Source organism: Heloderma suspectum, chromosome 2 (genome assembly GCF_057233095.1).
Source record: "Heloderma suspectum isolate Gila_16-S chromosome 2, 16-S_ref, whole genome shotgun sequence".
Classification (NCBI taxonomy): domain Eukaryota; kingdom Metazoa; phylum Chordata; class Lepidosauria; order Squamata; family Helodermatidae; genus Heloderma; species Heloderma suspectum.
The window spans coordinates 331,600,816-331,628,654 of record NC_139459.1 but is presented as its reverse complement, the minus strand read 5'-3'; the positions used below and the strand labels follow the sequence as shown (position 1 = coordinate 331,628,654).

Below are 27,839 nucleotides of genomic sequence, written 5' to 3'. Positions count from 1 at the left end.
CCCTTCTCCCCAGCCTCACAGAAGTCTCAGGCCTTTTAACAGTCCAGTCAGCTTCTCCAGGAGGGGTGGACCTGACCACATTGCAGGTATTGCCAGCTTACATAAGGCTTCAATTGGCTTTCGCTCCGCTGAGACATCTGCCTATTGTTCTAGTAGGAGAGAGTTCCTGTCCCACTTGGAGCTATCCAAGGTCCTACATTCTCCTTACCCAGATCAATCTTCCTTCCATCTTGCTACCAGCTTCCCTTGTGAGCCTCAAATGGCCACAGAACAGGACACCTAAGTCATATAAGAACACTGAAAGTTTGTAAACAATTGTCCTCTACAATTGCCCAACAGCTTTCCCTGGAAATGCTTTGACTTAGATTCCTGCATTGAGCAGGGGGTTGGACTCGATGGTCTTATAGGCCCCTTCCATCCCTACTATTCTATGATTCTGTGAAATCAGTTAAATCTTGAGCATGACTTTCATTCATATTTCAAATGTGAGCTGCCATTTGGTGGTTATACTGGGTCCATTTTTCACTTCGGAGGAGCAATCCTATGGCCTCTAGACAGCGGCTAGACAGCCATAGGACATGTTGTTTTCTGGGAACCGACCTCAGAGCACTCCCCCCAATTCCATGCTGCCTTGGAGGCAGCGTGGAACAGCCCCGCCCTCTGTGCTTGCAAGAGGAATGCAGAGTGACCAAAAAGGGCTGTGGCTGGGGGTGTTCTGGGGCAGGTAGAAATGCCTTTATGACCCATCCTATGTGTCATACAGCAGCCTTCATCCCTGCTCCATCCTTCTGCAGCTAGACAGCTGCGATCAGCTGTCTAGCCAAAAATGCAGGGCAGGAGGAGCATGGAGGGAACAATCCCCTCTGTGCTTCTCCTGTCCTGCTTTGGATAGGTGGTCGCCTCTGAGTTTGGAGGCGGATGCCTATCTTCATAGGATTGTGCCCTAAACTTGTCAAATCAATGGACCCATCTAGGCTAGGCCTACACCACCTGTCAATCACTGACCCAAATGGAGCTCACCAGTCATTCATTACAGGTTGTTCGTTGCTTGATTTTCCCCCATCTCATATTTGCAGCCCCAGGTAGGCAACAAAGAGAAGAAGTTATTGAGCCTCAATGGCTCATCATACATACCAGGTGAAGTGTTTTTGGTCTTGTCCAGGTCATGCTCTCTTTTATGGTCATCTATGGGATTGGGCTGTTAATAGTATTACCAAGAGGGTAAACATCATTGCTGTGTTAAAGTGTTTCCCTAGCACCTTGACTCCATTTTGTCCTGGAAGGTATACTAAGCAGATACTTTTCTTCCTTCTGGCTGTTCCTGTATGTGCCATCGAACAATGATTTGTGGGTTGTGGACATTATTGCTTCTTGTTTTTACTGCCACAAATAAACTGGAAGCACCAGAAGCCACTGAGCTGCAGCTGAAATAATGAAATATCTAAAGTTCTGATCAAGCACAAAAACGGGTCTCAAGAAAACAAGTGTATGTGTGCATATGTGTTTTGTTTTAAACTACTTGGTTCTGCTTCTTTTGGGGTACTGCTTCCTTCCTCTGCTCATCTGCTGAAACTGACTTGTATTTATTTGAAGAGCTAAAACGCTCTCTTGGTCCAAATCAAAATAAATCTGCAAATCCACCTGCTCAGCTAGGAAGCATGGATAAATGTCATCACCTGACAAGAAAAGGCTACTTTGGAGTTTCCCTTTGATGTTAATGAGAGAAATGATGGGTGGGGGGAATCACAGCCCAACAAAAATTACAATGTGCTAGTAGCTGCAGTGGCTTAGTGGTTAAGATGCTGAACTGCAGACCGGAAGGTCGACAGGACAGCAGTTCGAGACCCGAGTGCTGCATGACGGAGTGAGCTGCTGTCTTCAGTCCCAGCTTCTGCCAACCTAGCAGTTCGAAAGCAATAAATTGCAAGTAGATAAATAGGTACCGCTTCGGCGGGAAAGGTAACAGCGTTCCATGCACCTCGGTGTTCAGTCATGCCGGCCACATGACCACGGAAGTTTCTTCGGACAATGCTGGCTCTTTGACTTAGAAATGGAGATGAGCACCACACCCTAGAGTCGGACACGACTGCTTGGGGACACCTTTACCTTTTTAGTAATGTATTGCATTACTGGATTTTAAAAACCCGAGTACTGAAGCCTATACCATTCTTGCTGAACTGTGAAAATTAATTCCAAAAACCAGAGTTAGGCAATACCTTTATTAGGACCACCCAAAATGTCACAAAATAATGAGCAAGCTTTAGGGTTCTCCAGAACTCTTCATCAGGCTGGGTATTAAGCAAAGTGGAGGGAGCAGGAGAGAAGCTGGTTTGATGTTGAAGCCTTAAGGTCTGCATTGGTCACAGTCCTGGCACAGAATATAGGAAGAGGTGGCAGACTTCATTTGATTAGGCTCTCCTGGGTTGCAGTTTACAACTAGAGATGCTGGGGCAAACAGACACAAAATGGCTGATTCTCCATTTTTGAAAATATAAAAACCCATCAGTTAAGAAAACTGGGATAATTCCTTAGTCAGGATATTTTTTTTTATAATGGTGCTTTAACCTATCTGCTTCTTTTAGTAAAATGCACAAACCTCTTTCCAAGCAAGGGGCTGGATCTGGGATCTGCATTCCTCAAGAGGAAGAGCTATGCTCATGGAGGGTCCCTCTGCCTGATTTTTTGGGATCTCCCATCCTCACATTCAGCAGGGTTTCCTAGCTGTCTGTATTGCATTTTTAGGGGGCTGGAGGGGTTGCTGTGGGAAGGAGGAATGGGGAAGGTCCACTTCCACTAGCACAGTTGATCCAGCGTAAATCTGGATCCATCCCATAAAAAGTATTGTGTATCTGGCAAAAGCAGTCACAAACCGAAGGGTGAAAAAAAGGCAAAAATGAAAGAGAGTAAGATTCAAAACTGACATCATTTTAAGAAACAGCTTTAGGGTGCTGGGATGATCAGCTCAATGAAAACTTCAGCCCAGAGTAGAATGGTAGGAAACAAACAAACAAACACACACACAAAAACACTGTGTTAAGATCATGAAAATAACAAACCATGAACTTACACCCAATGAACACAGAGAAAGTAACCAGTTCTGCAAAGTCCAAGGCCTTTGTTTATCCATGATAGTGAAATGTACACCCCAGGGTACTGTACTTATTTGGTGTCTCTTTATAGGTTTCCACACACTCCTGAGCACTCACATTTGGAAAGTGGTGAAAAGATGTGACAAAAAATTTCACTGGTATTACTGAAAGTCTTTGCTTCCCATGAAAGTTGTAAGCTGTCTGAGGAAGCTTCACCCCAGAAATTTACTTCAAAATTTCACTGGAGGCAAAACCCGGCAGCCATTTAGGGATGTGCCTACCCTCCCATCCATGAAACTCTTCTAGCCTTGTTGAATGTTTTGTTTTTCCCCTTGAAATTCCTTGGATATTTTGCTTGAGCCTTCAAAATCACCTAAAATCTCATTTTAGTCAACATTTAGTGGCAATTCTAGATATAGTTTGTATCACAATTTTTTGCATGACATCCACATTTATCTGGCTGCTCCACAGTGCTTATGTAATTTGACAACACATCTGCCTACTTTGCTAGAAGTGGTACTTAATTCTTAAAAGGAGAAGTACTCGGGTTCAAGGTGCCATTGAAAGTAATGATAGTTGGTCTGAAAGCCTTACCACGAATTTTAGATATATAAGAGCTGATCACAGTATCTAAGAGCTTTCATTGCTTTAATATATAACAACACTGGGCATAGGCACTGAAAAAGGTTCTGGAGTTGGGCTCTGATGGATTTTAGGTTTAATTAAACCCTTTATGCTAACAAATGTAGTAAGTATAGGAACGTAGGAATGTAGGAACAAAAGATTCTGGTAGTTCAATCAACTAGAAAGAAAGAAAATAGATGTGCCTTCTGTCCCTTTTTGAACCTGTGGGCACAATGAGGAACTGCTGTGGGCATCACCACAAAATGGCACATACCATGTGGCTAGTCATATAATGGTTACTATGGGAGTCTGGCTAGTCAAAAGTGACCTAAAGTGGTGTGTGTGTGAGAGAGAGATATAAATAGTGATGCTAGAGGCTGGGAGGGAGGGGGAAATAGCAAGACAAAAGGCCTGAAGGGAGAGAAAGAGCAAGGCTAGAGGCTAGAAAGGGAGAGAGAAAAGAAGGGTAGGGATGGGAAAGGGAGAGAATTAGAGAGTAAAGGGGATGTGAGGAGAGAAACAGCAAGGCTAGAGATTGGGAGCACAGAGAGACACAGAGCAAGGGGGAAAGGTCTCTGTGTGCAGAAGATTGGCCAGGGCCAAAAAGCAACTCTTTCCTTCTCCGCTGGCCTGCCAACAGCTGATCTGCAGCAAGTGCAGGAAGAGGAAGGAGAACCTGGTGCACTAATGTTTTTCAAGGTTTGTATTAAAAATAAAGATTTTAAGGGGGCAGAGAGTGGAGAACTTCGAGGGTGCCATTGGAGGTCGTGTGGGTGCCATTGCACCCACAGGCACTGCAATGGGGACCCCTGAAGTATATAGTGAAGGCAAATGAAAGGGGCCCTTCTCTAGTGGAGGGAAAGTGAGGGCACCTTTGATAGTGAAGGCATCTGCCAGTCTCTCCACCTTAAAAGGACCTCATGTTTCAAGAGATGGATGCACTTTATGTCTCATACTAAAATAAGTGAAGAGCAGAGGGGGTGAGTGGGGAGAAAACAGAGGCAGACAGAGAATTCATTTGGCAATTATGTCTGCCACCAAGATAAATTGTGCAGCTGCAGGCTCTGTGAAAAAAAAATCAATGATGGCTAACTGAAGTGTCATAAAGCAACAGAGAAGGAACATTCAGGAGCAGTGTGTGTGTGTGTGTGTGTAGCTGATAGCACTAGGAACAAGCAGAATTGCAAAAAAGGAAATTGGTATTATGAACCTTAGCAGCTGGGTGAGAAAGGGACAGGCTGCAGTTAATTCAGTAGGGAATCTGTTCCCAGATTAAGTATGCTAAATTATTTACAAGTCAGCCAGCTGACAAACAACACCAGTTTCCCCAAATCCACAGCACACCCCTGTATTCCAGATTAAAGCGTTCTCTAGTACAGCCCTCTGCTAGCTGAACCTGAAGTAAATTGTTAACAACTTCAGGGTGAGGTAATGGCATCTCTCCTCTAAAACAAGCATCTGGAAGAGGCCATCATTCATTGGTAGTAGTTATGTGTGTGGAGGTCTGTTTTGATTTTCCATCCTCACCTTTTCCACTGCCCCCCCTCCTGGAACTTGGCTTGTCTGAGGTAAAATCTCTGTTTGACTAGTAAAGCAAAATACCACTGCTTCTACTGGAGTCTTCTGTTAGAGTAGATAGATTAAGGTAGGTAGACCACTCAGTAGCGAAGCACAGTGTGCTTCACCGCAAGGCTGAGGGCCACATGGAGGTCCCACTCATGTTAAGTGTAGCTCTCCATGTCTCTCTCACTTTCTCTCTCTTTGCAGTAGCTCCTCACTGACAGCAGGGGCTCTCTAGCTTTGCCTTGTTGTATGCTTTCATGGTGGGCCAGCTGCTCTGATCTGGGCTACTGGAGGAGGCTTTGTGGGCGGGGAATCAGGAGACCTGCTGCTCATTAGCTGTAAGGTGGCTGGAGGGCAGGGGAGAGGAGAATACAGGATCAAACAGCCAATTAGCTGTGGGGGAGGGAGGAAGCTAAGAGACAAAGAGCAACGTGATTGGCTAGATGAAGTGGTGCACTGTGCAAGCACTGGAGGTGGAGGGGAAATAAATGTGCATGTGAGAGAGTGAGCAAAGTGGACCTGTCCTGGGAGATTTTGCAGCAGTAGAGCAGAACACTTTCTCACTGATGAAAAAAAGATCCATCCCATTCCAAGGACCTGCCTGGTGACTGACTGATGAGACCTTGCTTGGGGGATGAGGAGGAGAGGCCCACAAATGCCTCCAGCCAAGTCCAGTGCATAGCATCACTAATTCACCAGCAGTGGGGAGAGGAGATCCCCCTCCCCCATGGGCCTGGAAAGGCCCCCAAGTGGCCTTACTGCTGATGCCTGGAGCCAAAGAGGCTCCTGCTTGAAAAATAGTGACGATCACTGAGTCAAGGTATCTTAACTATCCCTAGTAAGCTGAAGAGAGCTAAAATTTCTCATTTCCCACCCCCGTATCTGAACTAATGCAAATGGTGCTCATATATCAGGTTTTCTGCTTTCAGATGCTGTGCTGTTAGTGACAAAGCTTCAGTGAAGTAAACTTTATTTAACATTGTGAAAGAAACGAAGTGTGGCAACAGATACATGCTACAAATTCTGCTACCTAATAGTAATCTATTAAGTCATCTCCAGGCCTTTTGAAGCTCGGTTTCACCACCTTATGTGCAAGCCACACCTTCTTTGTCTGAAGCAAGGGCCTCAGTCAGTCACTTCTCTGATTGTGATGCTTATAGAAGAGGAACCTAGCTCCCAATTTCCCGAGCGTGAAGGCTTGTTTTTTTGCTTTCAATCTCTGTTATAGTTCCTGTTCTGCAAATGTGCATTTGTGTGTGTGCGCGCGTGCTCTTCCAATAGCTGCCAAAATATTCCTTCCTTGTTCAGGAGATGTTTGGCCAGCTGTAATTCTGCCAGTGAAGTTATGCCAGTGATGAGATATGAAATGTTCTAATTTCCATTGCTGCAGGGTAAAAATTCTGTGTTCTTTTGTGACTTGGATTTTATAAAATTGCTACTACCGATGCTGCCAGGAAGGCTTTCTCTATCCTGTAAACAAAGCTGGAGAGGCTTCACTGCCCTTACCCGCCCAAGTTCTTTGTCTTCTAATGCCAGCACACCGGTGCTCTCCGTAAACAGCTTCACCTTCACTGCTGGAAGGGCATGCGTTGTGGTAAAGTCACCCTGAGTCCCCCAGCTGTGAAAACATCCACAAGAAAAGCATTAGGAAAGAAGCAAAGCCTGCTAACTCAGCACTGTCACCTTGGGGTGGAAAAGGTTAACACGAATGTCGCCAGCTGTCATAGGCATTAAAAAAAGCAACAGGAGCGACACTGTGTTAATTAATTAACTTGGTAAGAAAAACCGTAAGACAACAACTCAGCAATGCCACAAAGCTTCCTCTGGGAGGGCAACAGACTAGCATGAAGCCAAAGGTGGAAAAACACACACCTTTATTTTTGTTTATTTTACAAGTCAGTAAAATGAAGAGTGATGAAAATATTTTTGTACTCAAACTTTGCATATAGGTTGCAGAGCCATCTGGATAGCTGGTTACCCCTTATTACTGCTGCATCTAAGTAGGTAAAAACAATTAATGGGACTCTAGAAGCACATGGTGAATACAAATCTGCCCTCACTCCAATGAAAAGGAACCCCATATTCTGGACTCATGATAAATGCAAACTCTGAAAAAAAAGTACAGAAGTATATTAATATCTGTATAGATTTTACTAATTTATAAATTTACTGAGCCTTAATAAACATTCAAAATTGTGTTTATATCCAATATGGATTAGTTTGGCAGTGTAGCAGTGAAGGGTGGGGAAAGGGAAATGGAGAGAGAGAGGAAAAGATGTTGGGCACAATCCAGAGAAAATGTTACACAAGTCTCATTGAAATCACTGACTGTTGCACCTACAGATTTGAATCTATGGGACTTTAAAGTGTGGGTGAAACAGATAATAACAGATAATATGACCAGGGAAAAGATGAGGAAAACAGAAACCAGGGAAAAGTAGAATGAAGGATCCTGATGAAGGGGTGTTCTCTGGAGATATTCTAACCCTATTATTTTGCAAAAACAGACTGCTGATCGTGTTGCATGCCCAACAATGAAACAAATAAGTATAAATAGTGAATGAATGGAACACTTTGAACATCACACAGCTCTTAAGAGGCTTTGCTGCCTCTCTCTAGCAAATTGCAAAAGAGTGTTCTCTCATTTGTATCAGTTCTAACTTAATATTCATCACATACAGAACAGAAAATATTTAAACTATAAATAAAAAGAATTCATAATAGAGAACAACAGGAAGGAAAGAAGAAATATAAGTCTTGAAAAATTTGTTTTAAATGAGAAACATATTAAGATACATTCTCATGGATTATAACTAGTGAAGAAGAATGTGGAATACAGCTATTCGGTGATGTTTTAAATTATCTCATATAATAAGTCCTAGAATGTTTTCATAGCAATACTATGGGCCCTTGGATGTTCAGACCATGAATAGCCTGAGCCCTGGGATGGAGCATGGCTACTGGATCTACACATTGGGTAGGATTCAACTGTGCTCCAGCACTAGCACGAATGATGTTGCTCTAGCATAAACCAATGCTTCTGCAATGTAACTAGTGCTTGCTGGGGCAATGAAAAAAAGTGGCCATTTGCCACCAAATTTTAGTGGCCAATTGCTGCTTTCCCCCATCACCTAGCAAGAGCTAGTTATGTTGTGCAAGTGCTGGTTTACACAAGCACAACATCATTAGTGCTGGTGCTGGAGCATAGTTGGATCCTACCCTGGGATGCACAGATGGCTTCGCAACTGGAAATAATGTCTGGACTCAGTACAGCATGCTTGGCCAGGGTCTGGTGGAAAGTGGAAGAGAGAGTGAGAAAAAGCAGCTGTATTATGCCCTACGCAGCTTTCCCCAGATGTTCCCCTCCAGATGTTCCCCTCCAGATGTTTTGGCCTATAACTCCAGGCATTCCTGACAGTTGGCTAGGCTGGCTGTGGCTGATGAGAATTGAAGTCCAAAACATCTGGAGGGCACCAGGTTGGGAAAGGCTGTGCTATGGGGATTCCCTCCTATGTGTTCAAACCAACATGCAGGGGAAAGAGATGGATCATATTATCATACATTATTAAAGACTATTTAATATGAACATATTAAACTGCCTTATGCTGAAACAGACCAGTGGTACTCCAAGGTTGCAGGCAGAGGTCTTTCCCAGAAACTACCATCTGGGATCATTTAACTGGAGGTGTCAGAGATGGAGCATGGCACCATAGGCCTGCAAAGCAATGTTCTACCACTGAGCTCTGGTTCCTCCCAAATTTCCAATGTATTGCTTAAAAAAAATAATCTGGGTTTCCAGCAGTAACACACCATTGACCATGATTTTCACACTGCAACACTTCCTGTAAATCTCTTGTAGATTTGGATAGAATATTATCTATAATTTCTGATAATTTTACAGCACGTCTCAGAGTTCTTCGCCATTTTAATGTATTTATTGTCATCCAAAAGGATATTATACTCAAAGAGGATAATAAATCAGGCTACTGAGACATTTTCATCAGTGATCAGGATCTAGATTTGGGTCTCTGACATCCAATAATTATTTTATTTATTAATTTAAAATATTTCTTGGCTGCCTTTCAGGGCAGAAGCCCTCCCAAGGCAGCCTATAGAATAAAATATATAAAACAGTTAAAATATTAAAATAAACATAATGAAATAAAACATAAACACCATAAAATAGCAATAAAAACAACAATAAAACCAGCAGCAACAACAATGGCAATAGCAGCAACAATAGTCACCATATCAAGAGAAGGCCATAGTAAAATAATATGTTTTCAAGGCCTTCTTAAAAGCCTGCAATGAAGGAACATGGAGGACCTCCTATGGCAGCTTGATCCAAAGGTATGGGGCCGCATGCAGAGAAGGCCCTCTCACATGTGGTTACCTACCTAACTGCTTTCACAGGTGGGCAAACAAGAAGGGCCTCTCTTTCTGATCTTAAAGTGTGGGCAGGCTGATATGGGTGAAGGTGGTCCTTCAAGTACCTTGGTCCCAAACTGTTTTAAGGTTTTAAAGGCCAAAACCAGCACTTTAAATTGGGCTCAGCAACACACCAGTAACCAGTGCTGCTGGTGCAGCTTATGCATTATATAATCAAATCACCTTGCCCCCACCAACACTCAGATGGCCACATTCTGCACTAGCTGAAGTTTTGGAACCGCCTTCAAAGTCAGCCCCATGTATAGTGCATTACAATAGGCCAGCCCGGACATCAGTAGTGCGTGGATAACTGAGGCAAGGTCTGTCCTGTACAGATAGGGCTCCAGTTGGCATACCAGCCTAAGCTGGTAAAATGCACTCCTGGACACCGCAGCCACCTGGGTTTCCCCAGTTAGCTCAGAGTGCAGGAGGACTCCCAGACTGCACACTTGGTCTTTTAGGGGGAGTGCAACCCCATATAAGACCAGCTGTAAACCTCCATCTGAAGTAGTTGGTTTCCCAACCCAATCTGTCTTGTCTGTAAGTTTCAGCTTGTTCACCCTCATCCATCCCAAAACAGCCTCCAGACACTGGTTCAAGAGTTCCACAGCCTCCCTGGGATGTGCAGATGGAAACAAGAGGTAGAACTGAGTATCATCTGAATACTGATGACACTTCAGCCCAAACCTCCTGAAGACTTCCACCAGCGGTTTCATGTAGATCTTAAAAAGCATGCAGGGCAAGATAGAACCTTGCAGCATCCTACAGGCTAACAGCCATGGGGTGGAACAGAAGTCCCCCAGAACTACCTTCTGAGACCAGAACCACTTTAAAACCTTGCCTCCCAAGCTCAATCCAGATAAACAATCCAGAAAGACACCATGGTTGATGGTATCAAAAGCCACTGAGATACCAAACGAACAACCATGGGTCAACTCACAGAAGGATTCCTCTAGCAATACAGTGACGTTCAGATGCTTCATAAAGCAATACAGGACCAGGACAATGTGGGGAATTTTTGCTGGTCCTAGGCACTCCATCCATCCGTCCTCCCCACCCCTGCATCTGGATTTGGGCTTGGAAGATCTAGGAAAAGTATGGATGCATGGAGAATAAGTTGTAAGCTAGCACAATTTTTGACACTGCACAACATTATCACTAGTACCTTAACTCTGGTCTTAAACCTGCAGGTTTTTTGATCATCGAATATAGGTGTAATTGAGTTTAACAATTCATAGCAAGCTTTCCCTCTCTAGCTCTGGAGAGAACACAGGGAACTTTTCATTATGCCTGTAATGGATTTTCAATAATCTTCACAGCTCATTTAATTTTGTTTCTTGAACTTTCAAGCTGTGCTATTTGTTTATTTTTTTTAAACAAATGGTACAGTTGTTCTCATGAAGGTAGTGAGTTCTCTCCTCTCCCCATCTCTCACTTAATGAAATGTACATAAAGCTCAATAAACCCTGAGAAAATAGCCATAATATTGCCATTTTGTGCACAGAAGCACTATAAGAACAGCAAAATAAAAATACCAGGAACAGTGTCAACCCATTCTGCATGTTGTCTACTGTCTTCTCCATACCTGGCAGCGTATCACAGAAGAAAATCAGGACACTCTAATGCATGAGTAGGTGGGGCTAGGGGTATTGTCTAGCAGCCCAATGGCAAGGCCCAATGGACCGTGATGTGGCCAACACAATCTAGACTCAAATGTGCCACAAGTAGAAAGTGGGAACTAGAATGGCATGTGCAATCAGGTTCCAGATCAGTGCTGTGCCAAACCCTGCCCTCTACTTTCATTATTTTTTCCCCTCCCTATGTAAGAGGTATTGCTTTTTCTGCCTCGTTCATAGGGAGGGGGAGAATTTCAAATAATTTTCTCATTGGGGAAAGGGTCAGAGCTTCTGTTTATCTTTTTAGAAGGAAGTGGATAACGGGTGTTCTATTTTTAAAAAATTGAAAAACACAAGCAAGAAAGGTTTTGTTTCTAAAGCTCTAAAAGCCCTGCTCTTGCTTGCAGCAGCATGGGGCTCTTTGCAGAGAGGTTTCTTCAGCCCGGCAGCTCTTCCTAAATGCCTATAAGAGCACGCAATGTTATGTGGTCTCATGGGATTTCTGGAAGAGCTGCCAGGTTGAAAGACTTTGTGGAAAGAGCCCCACGACACTGTAACAGTGCATGGGCATTTTGAAATTAAAAAAAAAAATAAAAATGAAAGAATACACCTCGACCATCTTCTACACTTAAAAAGGTAAATGGAACCCCTGCCTCCCTCACAAATGAGAAAATTATTCAGAATTTTCTCCCATAGCCTCTCTCGACAGAGTTTTCTTTTCACCCCCCCCCGAAATTGTCAAAAATGGAAGAATCAACATATTCAGCACAGCACTATTCCAGATGGCAAAAGCAATGAAGCAATGCACACACTACATGCAGCCTAGTTCCCTGGTGCCAAGCTCTGAAAAATATTTATTTTTCAATAAATAAATAAATAATAACTTTTTTCATAGGTTGCAATCCTATGTAACTTTTACTTTAGAGTAAGTTCCTTTGAACTCAGTTTGACTTCTGAAAAAACTTCAAACTCAGAAAACAGAATTAGGACAAAGTTGCATAAGTCAAGAAAGACCTTCCTCTGTGTAGTGGTGGATGTATCTATCAATTTCATTTTCTCTTTGTTTCTCATTTTTCCAGTCTTCTGTTCTGTTTATACTGAACTTTGAGATTTTTTCTAATCTTAAATTTAGTCCATCCAAATTATTTGGACTTCTTTTTGGCTTTTTAAAAAAGTTCATATGAAAATTCATAAGTATTTTTATGTGCATTCCTCCTAATATATGCATATTGTACACAATTTTGTAAATATACATTTTTTTTTGCAAGTAATTTTCCTAATTTAATGCAATTTTGAACATTGTTTCCACTAATATATTTTTATTTTTGGTTTCTATTATTGTTAGCTCGCTTGAGGACTGTTTTGTTGTTGGAAAGATGAGATATAAATCAAATAAATAAATAATATATGCATTTTTGTGTGCACTTTCCCCTAATACACATATTCCCGTATGCATTTTTTGAGTAGAGAACTCTACCGCAAAATTTGGAGAAGTGAGAATTTTGAAGGATACCTGCATCTCAGTTCGCATATTGGTTTGGAAGTGCAAAATTAGGCAAGTTTGCATTAAAATGGGAACTGAACAAATTCATCTCCCATTCCTACCTCTGTGTAACGCTTTTAAACTTCTTTACTTCACAGGAAACAGAGATGTCCTGTGAAAATCTCTAGCATAGTATGCAGGGTTTGCTTGGTCTCTCTCTTTGTACCATACAAGGGCAAAGTGGGTTAAACTCTCGGGACTGGTGGGTATAAACAACAACCATAATAATAGTAGATGTTGTGCATTTGTGGTTATGGAGCCTTTAGATCATATTTGAAAACTTCTGACTATAATTTCTGCCTGCTATTTTAAAATATAGACCAAGACAATTTCAGAAGTGTTGGCCTTATGAAACACATAACATATTTTCAAAGGTATCATAACATCTCACGATCTGGGAAAGGTTACTCTAGCCTAAAGTGAACATTTAGAACCCTGCTGGGAGATGGCACTGTTTATAGGGTTCTTATACTATAGGCCAAATGTTGAATGGTTGCCTTTTTATAATCCCCGAAGCCTGGATTCCTGCAAATAAGCAAACAGAATGCACTGTATATCCAAACTGCCTACATTCAGTGGAAAGATGAGGGTACGTGCAGGCACGTAAACCAAAACACAGATGGTGAAACTAATTTTAGGCCTACCAGAAAAGACAGCATTGCTTTAAGCAGTTTGTTTCCTTGACAATATCTCACTGTGTGCTCCTTAAATCACTGAATATTGCTGTTTCCTAGATTTGCAGCCAATTTTTTTGCTTAGAATGAGATATGTTCTTCTGATAATATGCAGCCTTCAGTAGGTCTGTATAACAGCCCTCTTAATTAAGTTTAGATTGGTGATCTACGCATGAATAATGGACAGCATCCAGATCTCCCACCACCACTACCATCACAAGACACCACTAAAGTGCTATTACTAAAAAACAAAACAAAACAAAACTATAAGGCTCAGTTTGAGGATGTGAACTGCTGAAGGGCTGTTCATTATTTTCGACAACCTTCTGTCACTTCTGTACAGGTACATCACATTTCTTATGTCAAATACAAGTGCATAAGGCAAAAAGTGATTATTGTTGTTCAGTCACGTCTGACTCTTTGTGACCCCATGGACCATAGCACGCCAGGCCTTCCTGTCCTCCACTCTCTCCCCGAGTGTGCTCAAGTTCATATTCATTGCATCGCTGATGCTATCTAGCCATCTCCTCTGCCGTCCCCTTTTCCTTTTGCCTTCAATCTTTCCCAGCATCAGGGTCTTTTCCAGGGAGTTTTCTCTTTGCATTAGGTGGCCAAAATATTTGAGCTTCAGCTTCAGTATCTGTCCTTCCAATGAACAGTCAGGGTTGATATCCTTTAAGATTGACTGATTTGACCTCCTTGCAGTCCAGGGGACTCGTAAGAGTCTTCTCCAGCACCACAGTTCGAAAGCATCAATTCTTCGGCGCTCAGCCTTCCTTATAGTCCAGCTCTCACAGCCATACGTTACTACTGGGAAAACCATAACTTTGATTAGACGGACCTTTGTCGGCAAGGTGATGTCTCTGCTTCTTACTATGCTGTCTAGCTTTGCCACAGCTTTCCTCCCAAGGAGCAAGCGTCTTTTAATTTCATGGCTACAGTCACCGTCTGTGGTGATCTTGGAGCCCAAGAAAATAAAATCTGTCACTGCTTCCATTTCTTCCCCTTCTATATGCCAGGAAGTGATGGGGCCAGATGCCATGATCTGAGTTTTTTTAATGATGAGTTTCAGACCAGCTTTTGCACTCTCCACTTTCACCCTCAACAAGAGGCTCTTTAGATCCTCTTCACTTTCTGCCATTAGGGTGGTATCATCTGCGTATCTGAGGTTGTTGATAATTCTCCCGGCAATCTTAATTCCGACCTGTGATTCATCCAACCCAGCGTTTCTCATGACGTACTCTGCATATAAATTAAATAAGCAGGGCGACAATATGCAGCCTTGTCGTACTCCTTTCCCAATTTTGAACCAATTGGTTGTTCCATGTCTGGTTCTTACTGTTGCTTCTTGACCCTCGTACAGGTTTCTCAGGAGACAGGTAAGGTGGTCTGGTACTCCCACCTCTTTAAGAATTTGCCAGAGTTTGTTGTGATCCACACAATCAAAGACTTTAGCATAGTCAATGAAGCAGAAATAGATGTTTTTCTGGAATTCTCTTGCTTTCTCCATGATGCAGCGAATGTTGGCGATTTGATCTCTAGTTCCTCTGCCTCTTCGAAACCCAGCTTGTACTTCCGGTAGTTCTCAGTTCACATACTGCTGAAGCCTAGCTTGTAGGATTTTGAGCATAACCTTGCTGGCATGTGAAATGAGCGCAACTGTACGGTAGTTTGAACACTCTTTGGCGTTGCCCTTCTTTGGAACTGGAATGTAAACTGACCTTTTCCAGTCTTGTGGCCACTGTTGAGTGTTCCAAATTTGTTGGCATATTGAGTGCAGCACTTTAACAGCATCATCTTTTAGGATCTTAAATAGCTCAGCTGGGATACTGTCATCTCCATTAGCTTTGTTGTTAGTAATGCTTCCTAAGGCCCACTTGACTTCACTCTCTAGGATGTCCGGCTCAAGTTCAGTGACCGCATTATCATGGCTATCAGGGACATTAAGATCTTTCCTGTATAGTTCTTCTGTGTATTCTTTCCACCTCTTCTTAATCTCATCGGCTTCTGTTAGGTCCCTGCCTTCTTTGTCCTTTATCATGTCCATCTGTGCATAAAACGTTCCCTTGAGATCTCCGATTTACTTGAAGAGATCTCTAGTCTTTCCCATTCTATTGTTTTCCTCGATTTCTTTGCATTGTTCATTTAAGAAGGCCTTCTGGTCTCTCCTTGTATTCTCTGGAACTCTGCATTCACTTGGATATATCTTCCCCTTTCTCTCTTGCTTTTCGTTTCCCTTCTTTCCTCAGCTACTTGTAAAGCCTCATCAGACAGCCACTTTGCTTTCTTGCATTTTTTTTTGGGGGGGGGATGGATTGAGTTGCTGCCTTCTGAACAATATTACAGACCTCCGTCCATAGTTCCTCAGGCACTCTGTCTATCAGGTCTAATCCCTTAGATCTATTCCTCACCTCCACTGTATATTCATCAGGGATATGATTTAGGTCATACCTGAATGGTTTAGTGGTTTTCCCTACATTCTTCAATTTAAGCTGAAATTTTGCAATAAGAAGCTCATGATCTGAGCCACAGTCAGCTCCAGGTCTTGTTTTTACTGACTGTAGAGATCTTCTCCCTCTTTGGCTGCAAAGGCCATAATCAATCTGATTTCTATATTGACCATCTGGTGATGTCCATGTGTAGAGTCGCCTCCTGTGCTGTTGGAAAAGAGTGTTTGCTATGATCAACGTGTTCTCTTGGCAAAACTCTATTAGCCTTTGTCCTGCTTCATTTTGTACACCAAGGCCATGCTTGCCTGTTATCCTGGTGATTTCTTGACTTCCTACTTTAGCATTCCAATCCCCTATGATGAAGAGGACATCTTTTTTTGGTGTTAGTTCTAGAAGGTGTTGTAGGTCTTCATAGAACCGATCAACCTCAGCTTCTTCAGCCTCAGTGGTTGGGGCATAGACTTGAATTACCGTGATGTTGAATGGTTTGCCTTGGATTCGTACTGAGATCATTCTATTGTTTTTGAAATTGTGCCCCAGTACTGCTTTTCCCACCCTTTTGTTGACTATGAGTGCTACTCCATTTCTTCTAAGGCATTCTTGCCCACAGTAGTAGATATAACGGTCACCTGAATTAAATTCACCCATGCTTGTCCATTTTAGTTCGCTGATTCCCAAGATGTCGATGTTCAATCTTGCCATCTCATGTTTTCCCAGCTCCAGCTTACCTTGATTCATTGATCTTACATTCCAGGTTCCTAAACAATATTGTTCTTTACAGCATTGGACTTTCTTTTCACCACCAGACGCATCCACAGGTGAGTGTCCTTTCGGCTTTGGCCCAGCCGCTTCACTCTTTCTGGCGCTACTTGGAAATTCCCTCTGCTCTTCCCCAGTGGTATATTGGACACCTTCCGACCTGAGGGGCTCATCTTCTGGCATCATCTCTTTTAGCCTTGTGATATGTTCCATGGGGTTTTCTTGGCAAGAATACTGGAGTGGGTTGCCATTTCCTTCTCTAGTGGACCACATTTTGTCAGAACTCTCCACCATGACCTGTCCATCTTGGGTGGCCCTGCACAGAATAGCTTATGGCTTCACTGAGTTACACAAGCCCCTTTGTCACAACAAGGCAGTGATCCATGCATAACTTAATGTTGTTTTTGTAGTGATATGTAAAATCCTCCCATTTCTTTTCATAACTATTTGTATTTTCTCAAACATTGATATCACATTTGACACTTGTATACTCAATGGAGGATACATGATTGTCACATAAACCTGATATTTGCAATTCCTTAATCGCTATTGTGTAAGACATCCACGATGGGCTCATTTAACGCATTTTCCTCCTGTTGAAATAAATGGGACTTAATTGTACATCTTTCCCCATAATGAAGTACAGATCTGACTTACTTTCACATTGATCCTCATTCCCAATCTTATTCAAAAAGGACTGAGTCAGCGTAATTACGCACCATTTACAATTCAAACGGAAGGACCATACAAAATCATAGATTTCTAGCTGCATCGATTTTTGGCTTAGTTGTGCATTGTTTCCCAGTCTAAAGCAAACCCTGAAGCATTTGCCAATCTGAATCAGCATTGAGCAACTGGTGTAACTGTGAAATAGTTTGCTCATTGTGTCTTCATGTTTCCTTAAAGATCTGATGAGACTATTTGCGAACTTGCTGCATAGCAACACATATACTAGTCTCATTTTGGGCACCAAAAATTATGGATATGCATGCCACCCCTAATTATTTGTCTATCATGAACATACTACATATAATCACATAATGAAACAGAAATATTCAGCACCATTTTGTGCTTTACAGTGCAATCCTATGCATGTTTAGACAAAAAAAGTCCTACAGTTCCCAGCATACCCCAGCCAGCATGCCCGGAGTTGTAAGACTTTTTTCTGTCTAAATATGCATAGGATTGCACCCGTATGGTTTTACCCTTAAAGGTGGCCTAAAAATAATTTTAAATACAAAAATAATACATAAATTACATTCAAATATTAATAGCTGAAACACTACAGATTCAGTGCTAGGAGAAACACAGACTTTCTAATAACATTTGCATGGAACAAGTAGACTGAGACCCAGTGTGGTTTGGTGGATGGAGAAATGGACATGGATCTGGTAGTTCCTGATTCAGAGTCCTGATCACTATAGCTCTGAGAGCGAAGAGCCATCCATGCCATCTGCCAAGGTGAGGAGATGTCCCTGCCCTCTTTGGACACTAACATCCTGTGTTACCCAGGCCTATTGAGAACACACTTCTAGAGCTCGGAGGCTATTCTCCTGTGACTACTGCAAACTTGGCTTGGCAGTAATGGCAACAGGAGGACTGGGGAGAGGGTTGTTAACATTATCATTCAGCCACCCCGCCCCAGCACCTACAACAGCCTCCTCCACCAAGAGTTCCAAGAGCCAAGAAGCTGCTGATATCATCTGTCCAGTGAGGCTTACAAGACTCACAGAACATCCTGTTCAAAGAAGAGAGCAGAAGATAAACCGTGGTGAAAAATTTTAAGTAAAATATGTTTTGGCTTGTTTTTATTGTTGCCCAATTTCACTGTGCAAACCACTTTTAGAATTTTTATCTAAAAGGCTGTATATAATAAATACATTATGTGAATGAACTGGGTGACCTTGAGCAAATCTTTCAGACTTTCATCCTCAGTCTCACAGAGTTGTTGTGAGGACAAGACAAGAGAAAGATTGAAAAGCACTCAGTACAACACAAATGCAATGTATTAATGTGAAGGCTTGAGGCCTACAGAGGCAAGAAAAGGAAAATGGTCAGGCCTAGAGTTTGTTGTTGTTGTTGTTGTTGTTGGGAGGGAGTATCCCTGAAAGCAGTAGTTTCATTTCCCTGGTTAAGTTTCATTTTTTCAGGTCTGAAACAGTACTTTTGGTTTTGAGGGAGGAGGCAAATGAAGAGAGCGAGAGAGCCAGGAAGAGCAGAGTCAGGGAGACCAGAGCCTGAAGTGGGAGCAGGAAGAAGCAGCCTGGAGTGTCAATCACCCCACGCCTTCAGCCTAAACTCCACGTTATTGGACAGGGGAAGGTAAAAAAGGAAGGTGAGACTTTTAAGGAGGCAAGGGGTCCAGGTCAAAACGGAACCCTGACAATTAGACATTAATGGTATGTAGCAAATCTTAATCCCATTCTTGAAGGAGTAAAGAGAACCAGTAGAGGGCAGCATGATCATGGAAAATTCTGCAAGGTGTATATATATCTAGCCTATAGTTGATGAGGCTGAAGACAGACAATAGTGATGGAAGGCAATGTTACCAATAGTACACATACATTTTTACAGTTGTCTGACTGTTATCTCTGGCAAACAGGTTTTGCAGGTTTTTGAATCTCTGCAAAAACATACAAATCACTGTCTGTCTTCAGCCTGAATGAAGTCACCAAGGAGAGATTTCCTCTATGTACAAAGACACGCATACACAAAGATTTCGTCTACGTACAAAGACACAGATAACACAGACACTGTAGTTAGGTCTCTTTGTATACCTATGATGTGTGTGTGTGTGTGTGTGTGTGTGTGTGTTTGTGAGGGTATCAATGGTAGCACGTGTGTGTATGTAGTGTGTGTGTGTGTGTGTGTGTGTGTGCACAGGTGCACGTATGTGTGGGTGTATAATTTCATATCTAACAAAAAAGAAAGATGTGTGAAATTATACGGGTCCCCCCCATTTTTAAGCTATTCATTATTTAATTTTTGATGAGCCAGGATTTTACAAGAGAGGAGGTTAAGAACTTTCCAGTTTCTAGTTAACCTCCATCTGCTTACCTGTCAAGAGTGATTGGATCTCACATTTTAGCTTGACAGTACTCCAAGTGGCCAACCGACTTTGAAAACCCACAGAACTGGGGGTAACTTTTAGCAAATTATCACTTTGCCTCAGATGTATATTCCATAGACAGATAGATGGATATGGAATAGAAATAATAAACTAATCTTGTCTTAACTTTGGATGTTTCTACTCAGCAGTCAAGAAGAATATGCTCTTAATGGTTCCAGAATGTGGAAAAAAAAATGAGGCATTGATTTAGAAAGATCAAAGGCTAAGGCTGCAATCCTATATACACTTACCTCAGAATAAGTTCTATCAAAGTCAACAGGGCTTACTTCTGAGTAAACATATATAGTATTGCACTGTAAAAAGCATCTGTGAAGTCTAAAAGTGTCTGTGAGGTGAGCAAAAAGTAGATCACCAGCTGTTTTGGACTTCAGCTTCCAGCATTCCGGACCATTAGCCATGCAGGCAGGACTTTGCGGGAGTTGAAGTCCAAAACATCTGGAGATCTACCTTCTGGCCACCCCTGTTAAATCATCTCATTATAAATGTTGTAAGAACTGGTTTTGAAACATATAATTAAACACACAGGCGTTTATGCCTATAATCTAGCACTTGCTTGCTTGCCTGAAGCTAGTAATAGCTGCAACCAGGTGGCTTCATTATGACCATAGTGGTCATCAGCAGTAATGATGAAGCTGTACATTTAACCTCCACACCACTGACCTGTTTTTACCATAGTACAGACACAGTTGGGACATCCATGTTCAGAACTGGGTCAAACAGCACCCCCAAACATCCTCTTTGTAAGAGGTAACTGAACCCAAATAATATTATGAGCCTTCAGTACACAAACACACATATGCCTGATCAAGACTGCTTCAGTTCAAAGTATTCCAGAAGTCCCCTAGGTCCTTTTCGTTGTTCACATTGCTGTTCCAGTGCACCATGATCTCCTGTCCAATTCAGGGCATGCACACTCACTGCTGCTTTACTTTCTGCCACAGAAAGCCATAGATGCAAAGAGGGACTATCTGTGGGGCTGAAGCAAAACTTGTCCCCTTGAGGCCTCTGTCCTGTAGTGCGTGTGTCTGTGCATGAAGCACATAAACAGGCCTTGTGTCTGTCCTAGATTTCTGCAATTCACATCCACTCCTTCTCATAACAGGCATTTCAGTCATGTTATAATAGTAACAACAACAACAACAACTTGAACCACACTCCAGTTGACTGGACACTGGATAAATGTAAACTTAGGAGATAATAAAACAACAATGCATCCACATAGATACAATAAAGAAGGTGTCATAGGACAATTAGTTATGGATCATAGACAAGTTGCAACCATGAATTTAATGCTAAACAGTGCACAGAATCTGGTGCATGTCTTGACTTTAAAGCATTCATCAGCTTAATGTGTGTTATCTCCTGATATGCTAGTAGCATGGGGACATATCTCCACAGAATAACGTCAAGGGACTCCAAGTAAAGATACATGTGACTGTTTGGAAACACAGTGGAAATGTGAGTGCTGTCTCTACTGGTTTAATCAGAGAAACTATCAGTCTGTATAGGAAATTGCAAATGTCCAAAAATGGCTCCATCAAGTCTCTAGGCTGTGGCAGGAAAACAAAGGCTCAGGCTTTAAAACTCCTCGCACGTTGCGGCTGCCAGTGGCAGGGGCTGCGAGCTCACTGCTGTTGCTGGGGCTGGCTGCTCATGCGCACCGCCACAGGTGTGCCTGAGCCACCTACACAACAGCATCATTGGATCCAATCCACTAGGTCATAAGTAAAGCATGACTAACTTATGCCCTATTGATATCAGTGAGGTTATTCTAAGCATGACTAAGTCTGGATCCAACCCAGTAGTCCAGGGGAGCCATGTGTTATGACAGGCTACTGATGCAAGTATTGGGTACAATACTGAGCCAGTGTGGAGTAGGGGTGCTGGACTGGGACTCAGGAGACTCATATTCTAGTCTTCACTCAGCCATGAAGCTTATTGGGTGACTTTGGGCCAGTCACTGACTCGTAGTATAACCTACCTCACAGGGTTGGTTTTTTTTTTTGTGAGGATAAAATGGAGATGAAGATCATGTACACTGCCTTGGGCTCTTTGGCGGAAAGGCAGGATATAAATGTAACAAATAAATAAACTATGCCAGCATAAGGGTCCAATGGGCTTTTCTTTTCTTTTCTTTTCCTTTCTTTTCTTTACAGTCATTAGATCCAGACAGGCTGCAAATTCATTTGGTGGCAAAATTTCATTGGTGAATTCCCTTAGTGAAATTACTGGGAGCAATTGTCAGCATTAGTTTCTTTGCCTTATGCCTCAACTCCACATTTTAATTTAAAATATATAACTGGAGAATAGATTGTATGGAAATATTGTCACACAGATCTGAGATGCCAACAGAATATTCTTGAAACTGAGTAAACAACTTTTCATTTTTTTACAGTGGAAAAATACTGGGAAGAACCTTCTCCCCTTGCCTAACACAGAAATAAAATACGTTTATGTCCTCCTCTGTTCTGAATGCAGCTCACCATGACTGTGCATTTTGGCTCTCTGCAACCAAATCAAGGCAAATGGATTAAATTGTTTGCTTCCTCATAGATTTTGCTCTCAGATCAACCACCTTCCAGCTGCAATTGGATGTCACTATAGGACAATCTTCCATGCTGATGCATCAGACTGACAGAAATACCTAGCATAAATTAACCTCATTTCTTAGTAGCATTCAAAATACGAAACCTCCAGTTTCAACAGTTCCAGCAATATGCAAACTTGGCAGCTGTAAGGGGCATTATACATTTATTAGTGGCAAATAAATAGTAATCTTCTAGTAAGTAATGATACTGAACTAATCAGGAGAAAGACACAGTCTAAGTTTTTTCTTACATTTTAGAATTACAGGGCTTATTTTGTACCCTGAATGTAATGATCTCTTCTCTTACTGGTGTCTCCCCCCTCCCTGTCCGGATCCATTTTCACTTAACGAACTAAAAACAAGAATGGAGGTATGAGGATCATAAAGGAATTTTTTTTCTACAGCCTTGTACTGTGTATTTTGATCGCATCTGCTTTACACAATGCCTATCTTCGCTCACTATTAAAAGCCTCTTATTTCCTGAAGCATTCCCAGACCATATGTTATCAACAAATGTTACTAACCAAATGCAAACAGTAATTTCCATTAGGTTTTCTTCATGGGAACAGCCTTAGTCACAAAGGGAATAAACCAAATGAGAGTAAACACACATAGCCAACCTTTTGACAGCAATGTGATGCTTACAAATTCATATTTAATAAAACTGAGAAATAATCACTTAATTAGAGTAATGGCAATTTAGCAATGGGACTTAGGGCAAGCTGGATTTTAGGATGATGTCATTAGTTGCCATAGTAATGTTCAGCATAAGGGCATAATTCAGGCCACTAAAATATGTTTTGCGTTCATGCTAATTACACAGCTACCGTGTATGAAGTTTTTTGTTTGCATTCATAAAAGTAGCCTCTGAAAACACCTAGATAGCAAAGTCCTACTGGAGAAGAGGTACACAATGTAACTGGCCAGGCTTTGTACAAGGCAAAATCATCCACAGATAAAATGACAATGGACTTTATTTCACTCTCCCTTTTTGCCCAGACTTTGGGCTGCTCTTCGTTTATAATTTACTAAAAGGCTGCACAGAATCAGTGTTAATAGAGATTTCAAGAATCATCTAATCCAATAATTTTCTTAGATAGCAATAGATAGACAGATGATTGAACGCACACCCATGAAGAACGTGGTCATACCTATCTTCAACATGGAGAGTATGCAAACAATGGGCCTTTTGAAGACAACCACTTTAGAGCACAGTGTATTTGTGACTGTTATTGGGCAAAAAATCTCCATATGTTTTGGACTTCAACTCCCAGAAGCTCCTGGCAGCATGGCCAATGGTCAGGAATGCTGGGAGTTGAAGCCTAAAACATATGGAGATCTACTTTCTGCCCACCACTTGTTTCGAGTAATAGATGGTTTGTGACTGGCTATTTATTTATTTATTACATTTCTATACTGCCCAATAGCTGAAGCTCTCTGGGCAGTTCACAACAATTAAAACTAACTTGCCTAGGAGGTATACCCCTGACTTGATCCTCATCTGTCTAGAGGCAGTAAAGAAGGTATCCATCAGCTAAGCTATTTTGTCAGTTTGAAGCATTAAAAAAAAATCAAATCAAAATGGCATGTATGCCCATCAGCATCAAAAAACAAACTGACAGCAATTAAATGCATGTGGCCTCCCACCTGTCCCCTACCTTGGCAGTTTTACTGGAGAGGCTGTGATCATCCCAAGCCAGTCAGCTAATGCAAAAGGCCATTTATTTTGCTGTGATGTGCACAGTAATACTGGCTTGGACCCAAAGGTGCTCTTCCATCAGCAGAAAGCTTCTTCAGCTCGGAAGGGCTGCTTCTGACTTAGCAGAAGAGCCTTTACCTGGGAAAAGTGACTCTAAATTCCGGGAAGTTCCATTTGCACAAGTTCCTGCACAAGACTTTGCACAAGTTCTAGAGTTTATATGCTACTATGCTAGAGCCTGTATCTTCCTGGTTCTCCAGGTTTCTCATACTATAATAAAACTTTGTGGCAAGAGTTCACAGAACAGCACCAGTACATTTTCTCCTTCTGCTCACACAGTTCTTTGGATCCAAAGTACTTTGGAGGAGTAAAAGTAAAAGCTTAGTTTTCTAATGTGACTAAGGCTGCAGTCCTATACCTGAGTGCTCTTTGATACACTGAACACCAGAAGCTTTGCATTCCGAATAACACAGTAGCTGCTAAATGTCTCAGAGGTACATTTCTAAGATAAAAACCTACATTCAAAGGATAATTGCCATTACATGTTCTTGCTGTGAATGCACCACAAATTTATTTATACAATTGGAACTACAATCACAGGGCTACAGAACACACCTATACACACCCATGACCTTCCTGATGTGATGCTTAGAAACAGTGGTCAAATGTATTTGCAAGACTTCTAGATTGCTTTTGGGCTATGGCTTCCAGAGCAGTATACAGGGCAATTCCACAGGCCTCTTAAAATCACATATCCTTTATGGGATTGATTGATTTTTATTGACACTGACATTTGTCTCATCTTTTATGCTGGACCTGGAGTTTATTGTTAATTGCTGTATTTTCATTGTTTGAATTTTGTTTCATACTCAGTTGTGTACATTGTTTAGAGAATTGTATTTAATAAACTTTATAATATAAAGCAACTAGTAAATATAGCATATATAACTGATATAAGCCCTTATCTACTAAGGGCACAATTCTATGCATGTTTAGACAAAAAAAAAAATGTCCTACACCTCCCAGCATGCTGGCTGGGGTATGCTGGGAACTGAAGGACTTTTTTCTGTCCACAAAGCAAAATGAAATATTGTTAAGAACTGCAGGATCAGTCTATTTCTGATCTCTATGAATTTTGCGTTTGTTCATTCATAAATCCATTCCACGGATCAGGTGAGTTCATATCAGAGTTTTCAAAGATCAAATTCCTCAAGCATCCCTAACAATCATCTTTATCTGCTTTGAGAATGCCACAAGAGAGGAGCCAAATGAGCGTTCCCATGAGTGTTTGGGGTAGCCAAAGAAAAATTCCTGCTTCTTGTGGAGACTAATATAGGATCTGAATAAGGTGTGACTTGAAGCAGGGTTTCATTAGAAGATCTTAAATTTGGGGAAGGTTTGTATGGGGGAAGGCACTCTGCAATTAAATGCACATCACCTGAGAGATATATGGGATATCTCTGACATTCGAAGTGCTTAGCTCAACCTTAGCTCTTTATTTACCTGCACTAATTCGGCACTAATTTGAGTCCTAGTCAAATATTTTATGCATTTCCTGCATGATCTGATGAAAATGGATAGAGAGAAGATTTCCTCCCTTTTTTATAATCCTAGAACCCAACATCATCCAATGAAACTGAATGGTGGGAGATTAAGGACAGACAAAAGGAAGTACTTCTTTGCACAATGCATATTAATCTATGAAATTCGCTTCCACAAGTTCTGGTGATGGCTGCCAACTTGGACGGCTTTCAAGGGAGTTCAGACAAATTCATGAAGGCTAAAGCTATCAGTGGCTATGAGTCACTGATGGCAACATGCTACCTCCAGCATCAGAGGCACCATGTCAGTGAATACCAGTTGCTGTGGAACAACAGAGGGCTATTGCCTTTATGTTCTGCTTGTGGACTTCACAGAAGCATCTGTTTGGCCACTGTAGGAAACTGGATGCTGGACAAGATAGAACTTTAGTGCGATCCAGCAGGGATCTTCTTGTTTTCTTTATCTGGAATTGTGTCAGTATGGATGCATACGAATGGATGCACAGAACAGACCCACTGAAGTGAATGGGCCTAGTCTGGGTAGGACTACCATTGCATACTGCCACATATGTCCTCCCAGGCACTTTATTCTTTCTAGCCTCTTCTTCACTGAGAGGCAAAGAATCACTTCTAAAATTGCAGCCTGCTAATATCCACTTACATTAAAAAAAGGAATTGTGAATTGATGCGGGCAGTAGGGAACTCTCTTTGTGGCAACAATTTATCGCTTATTCCAAAAGGTGAACCATGAATTGTTGATAGTGGCCAATTAGCAGTCTATTCTGATCAACCTCTTGGCCAACAGAAAAAGCTGTCACTCACAAGCAAAAAAGCCAGATATCTCACTGTTGTTGTTGTTCAGTTGTTAAGTCGTGTCCGACTCTTCGTGACCCCATGGACCATAGCACGCCAGGCCTTCCTGTCTTCCGCTCTCTCCCGGAGTGTGCTCAAGTTCATATTCATTGCATCGGTGATGCTATCTAGCCATCTCATCCTCTGCCGTCCCCTTCTCCTTTTGCCTTCAATCTTTCCCAGCATCAGGGTCTTTTCCAGGGAGTTTTCTCTTCGCATTAGGTGGCCAAAATATTTGAGCTTCAGCTTCAGTATCTGTCCTTCCAATGAGCACTCAGGGTTGATTTCCTTTAGGATGGACTGATTTGATCTCCTTGTAGTTCAGGGGACTCGTAAGAGTCTTCTCCAGCACCACAGTTTGAAAGCATCAATTCTTCGGCACTCAGCCTTCCTTATAGTCCAGCTCTCACAGCCATACGTTACTACTGGGAAAACCATAGCTTTGATTATGCGGACCTTTGTCGGCAAGGTGATGTCTCTGCTTCTTACTATGCTGTCTAGGTCTGCCATAGCTTTCCTCCCAAGGAGCAAGCGTCTTTTAATTTCATGGCTAGAGTCACCGTCCGTGGTGATCTTGGAGCCCAAGAAAGTAAAATCTGTCACTGCTTCCATTTCTTCCCCTTCTATATGCCAGGAAGTGATGGGGCCAGATGCCATGATCTGAGTTTTTTTAATGTTGAGTTTCAGACCAGCTTTCGCACTCTCCTCTTTCACCCTCAACAAGAGGCTCTTGAGATCCTCTTCGCTTTCTGCCATTAGGGTGGTATTGTCTGCATATCTGGGGTTGTTGATAATTCTCCCGGCAATCTTAATTCCGACCTGTGATTCATCCAACCCGGCGTTTCTCATGATGTAGTCTGCATATAAATTAAATAAGCAGGGCGACAATATACAGCCTTGTCATACTCCTTTCCCAATTTTGAACCAATCGGTTGTTCCATGTCCGGTTCTTACTGTTGCTTCTTGACCCTTCATACAGGTTTCTCAGGAGACAGGTAAGGTGATCTGGTACTCCCATCTGATTAAGAATTTGCCACAGTTTGTTGTGATCCACACAATCAAAGACTTTAGCGTAGTTAATGAAGCAGAAATAGATGTTTTTCTGGAATTCTCTTACTTTCTCCATGATCCAGCAAGTGTTGGCGATTTGATCTCTAGTTCCTCTACCTCTTCGAAACCCAGCTTGTACTTCCGGTAGTTTTCAGTTCACATGCTGCTGAAGTCTAGCTTGTAGGATTTTGAGCATCACCTTGCTGGCATGTGAAATGAGCTCAATTGTATGGT

General features: G+C 42.0%; 1 protein-coding gene across 2 annotated transcripts in view; it reads right to left on the bottom strand.

Annotated features, from left to right (window-relative positions):
- Window positions 1-27,839, bottom strand: part of CADPS (calcium dependent secretion activator) — a 517,790-nt gene that overhangs the window by 259,206 nt on the left and 230,745 nt on the right. For both annotated transcript variants that reach the window (XM_084840490.1, XM_084840489.1), the window contains exon 7: window positions 6,783-6,894. In XM_084840490.1, the coding sequence (XP_084696616.1) occupies window positions 6,783-6,894 (112 nt within the window). The remainder of the gene's footprint in view (window positions 1-6,782; window positions 6,895-27,839) is intronic.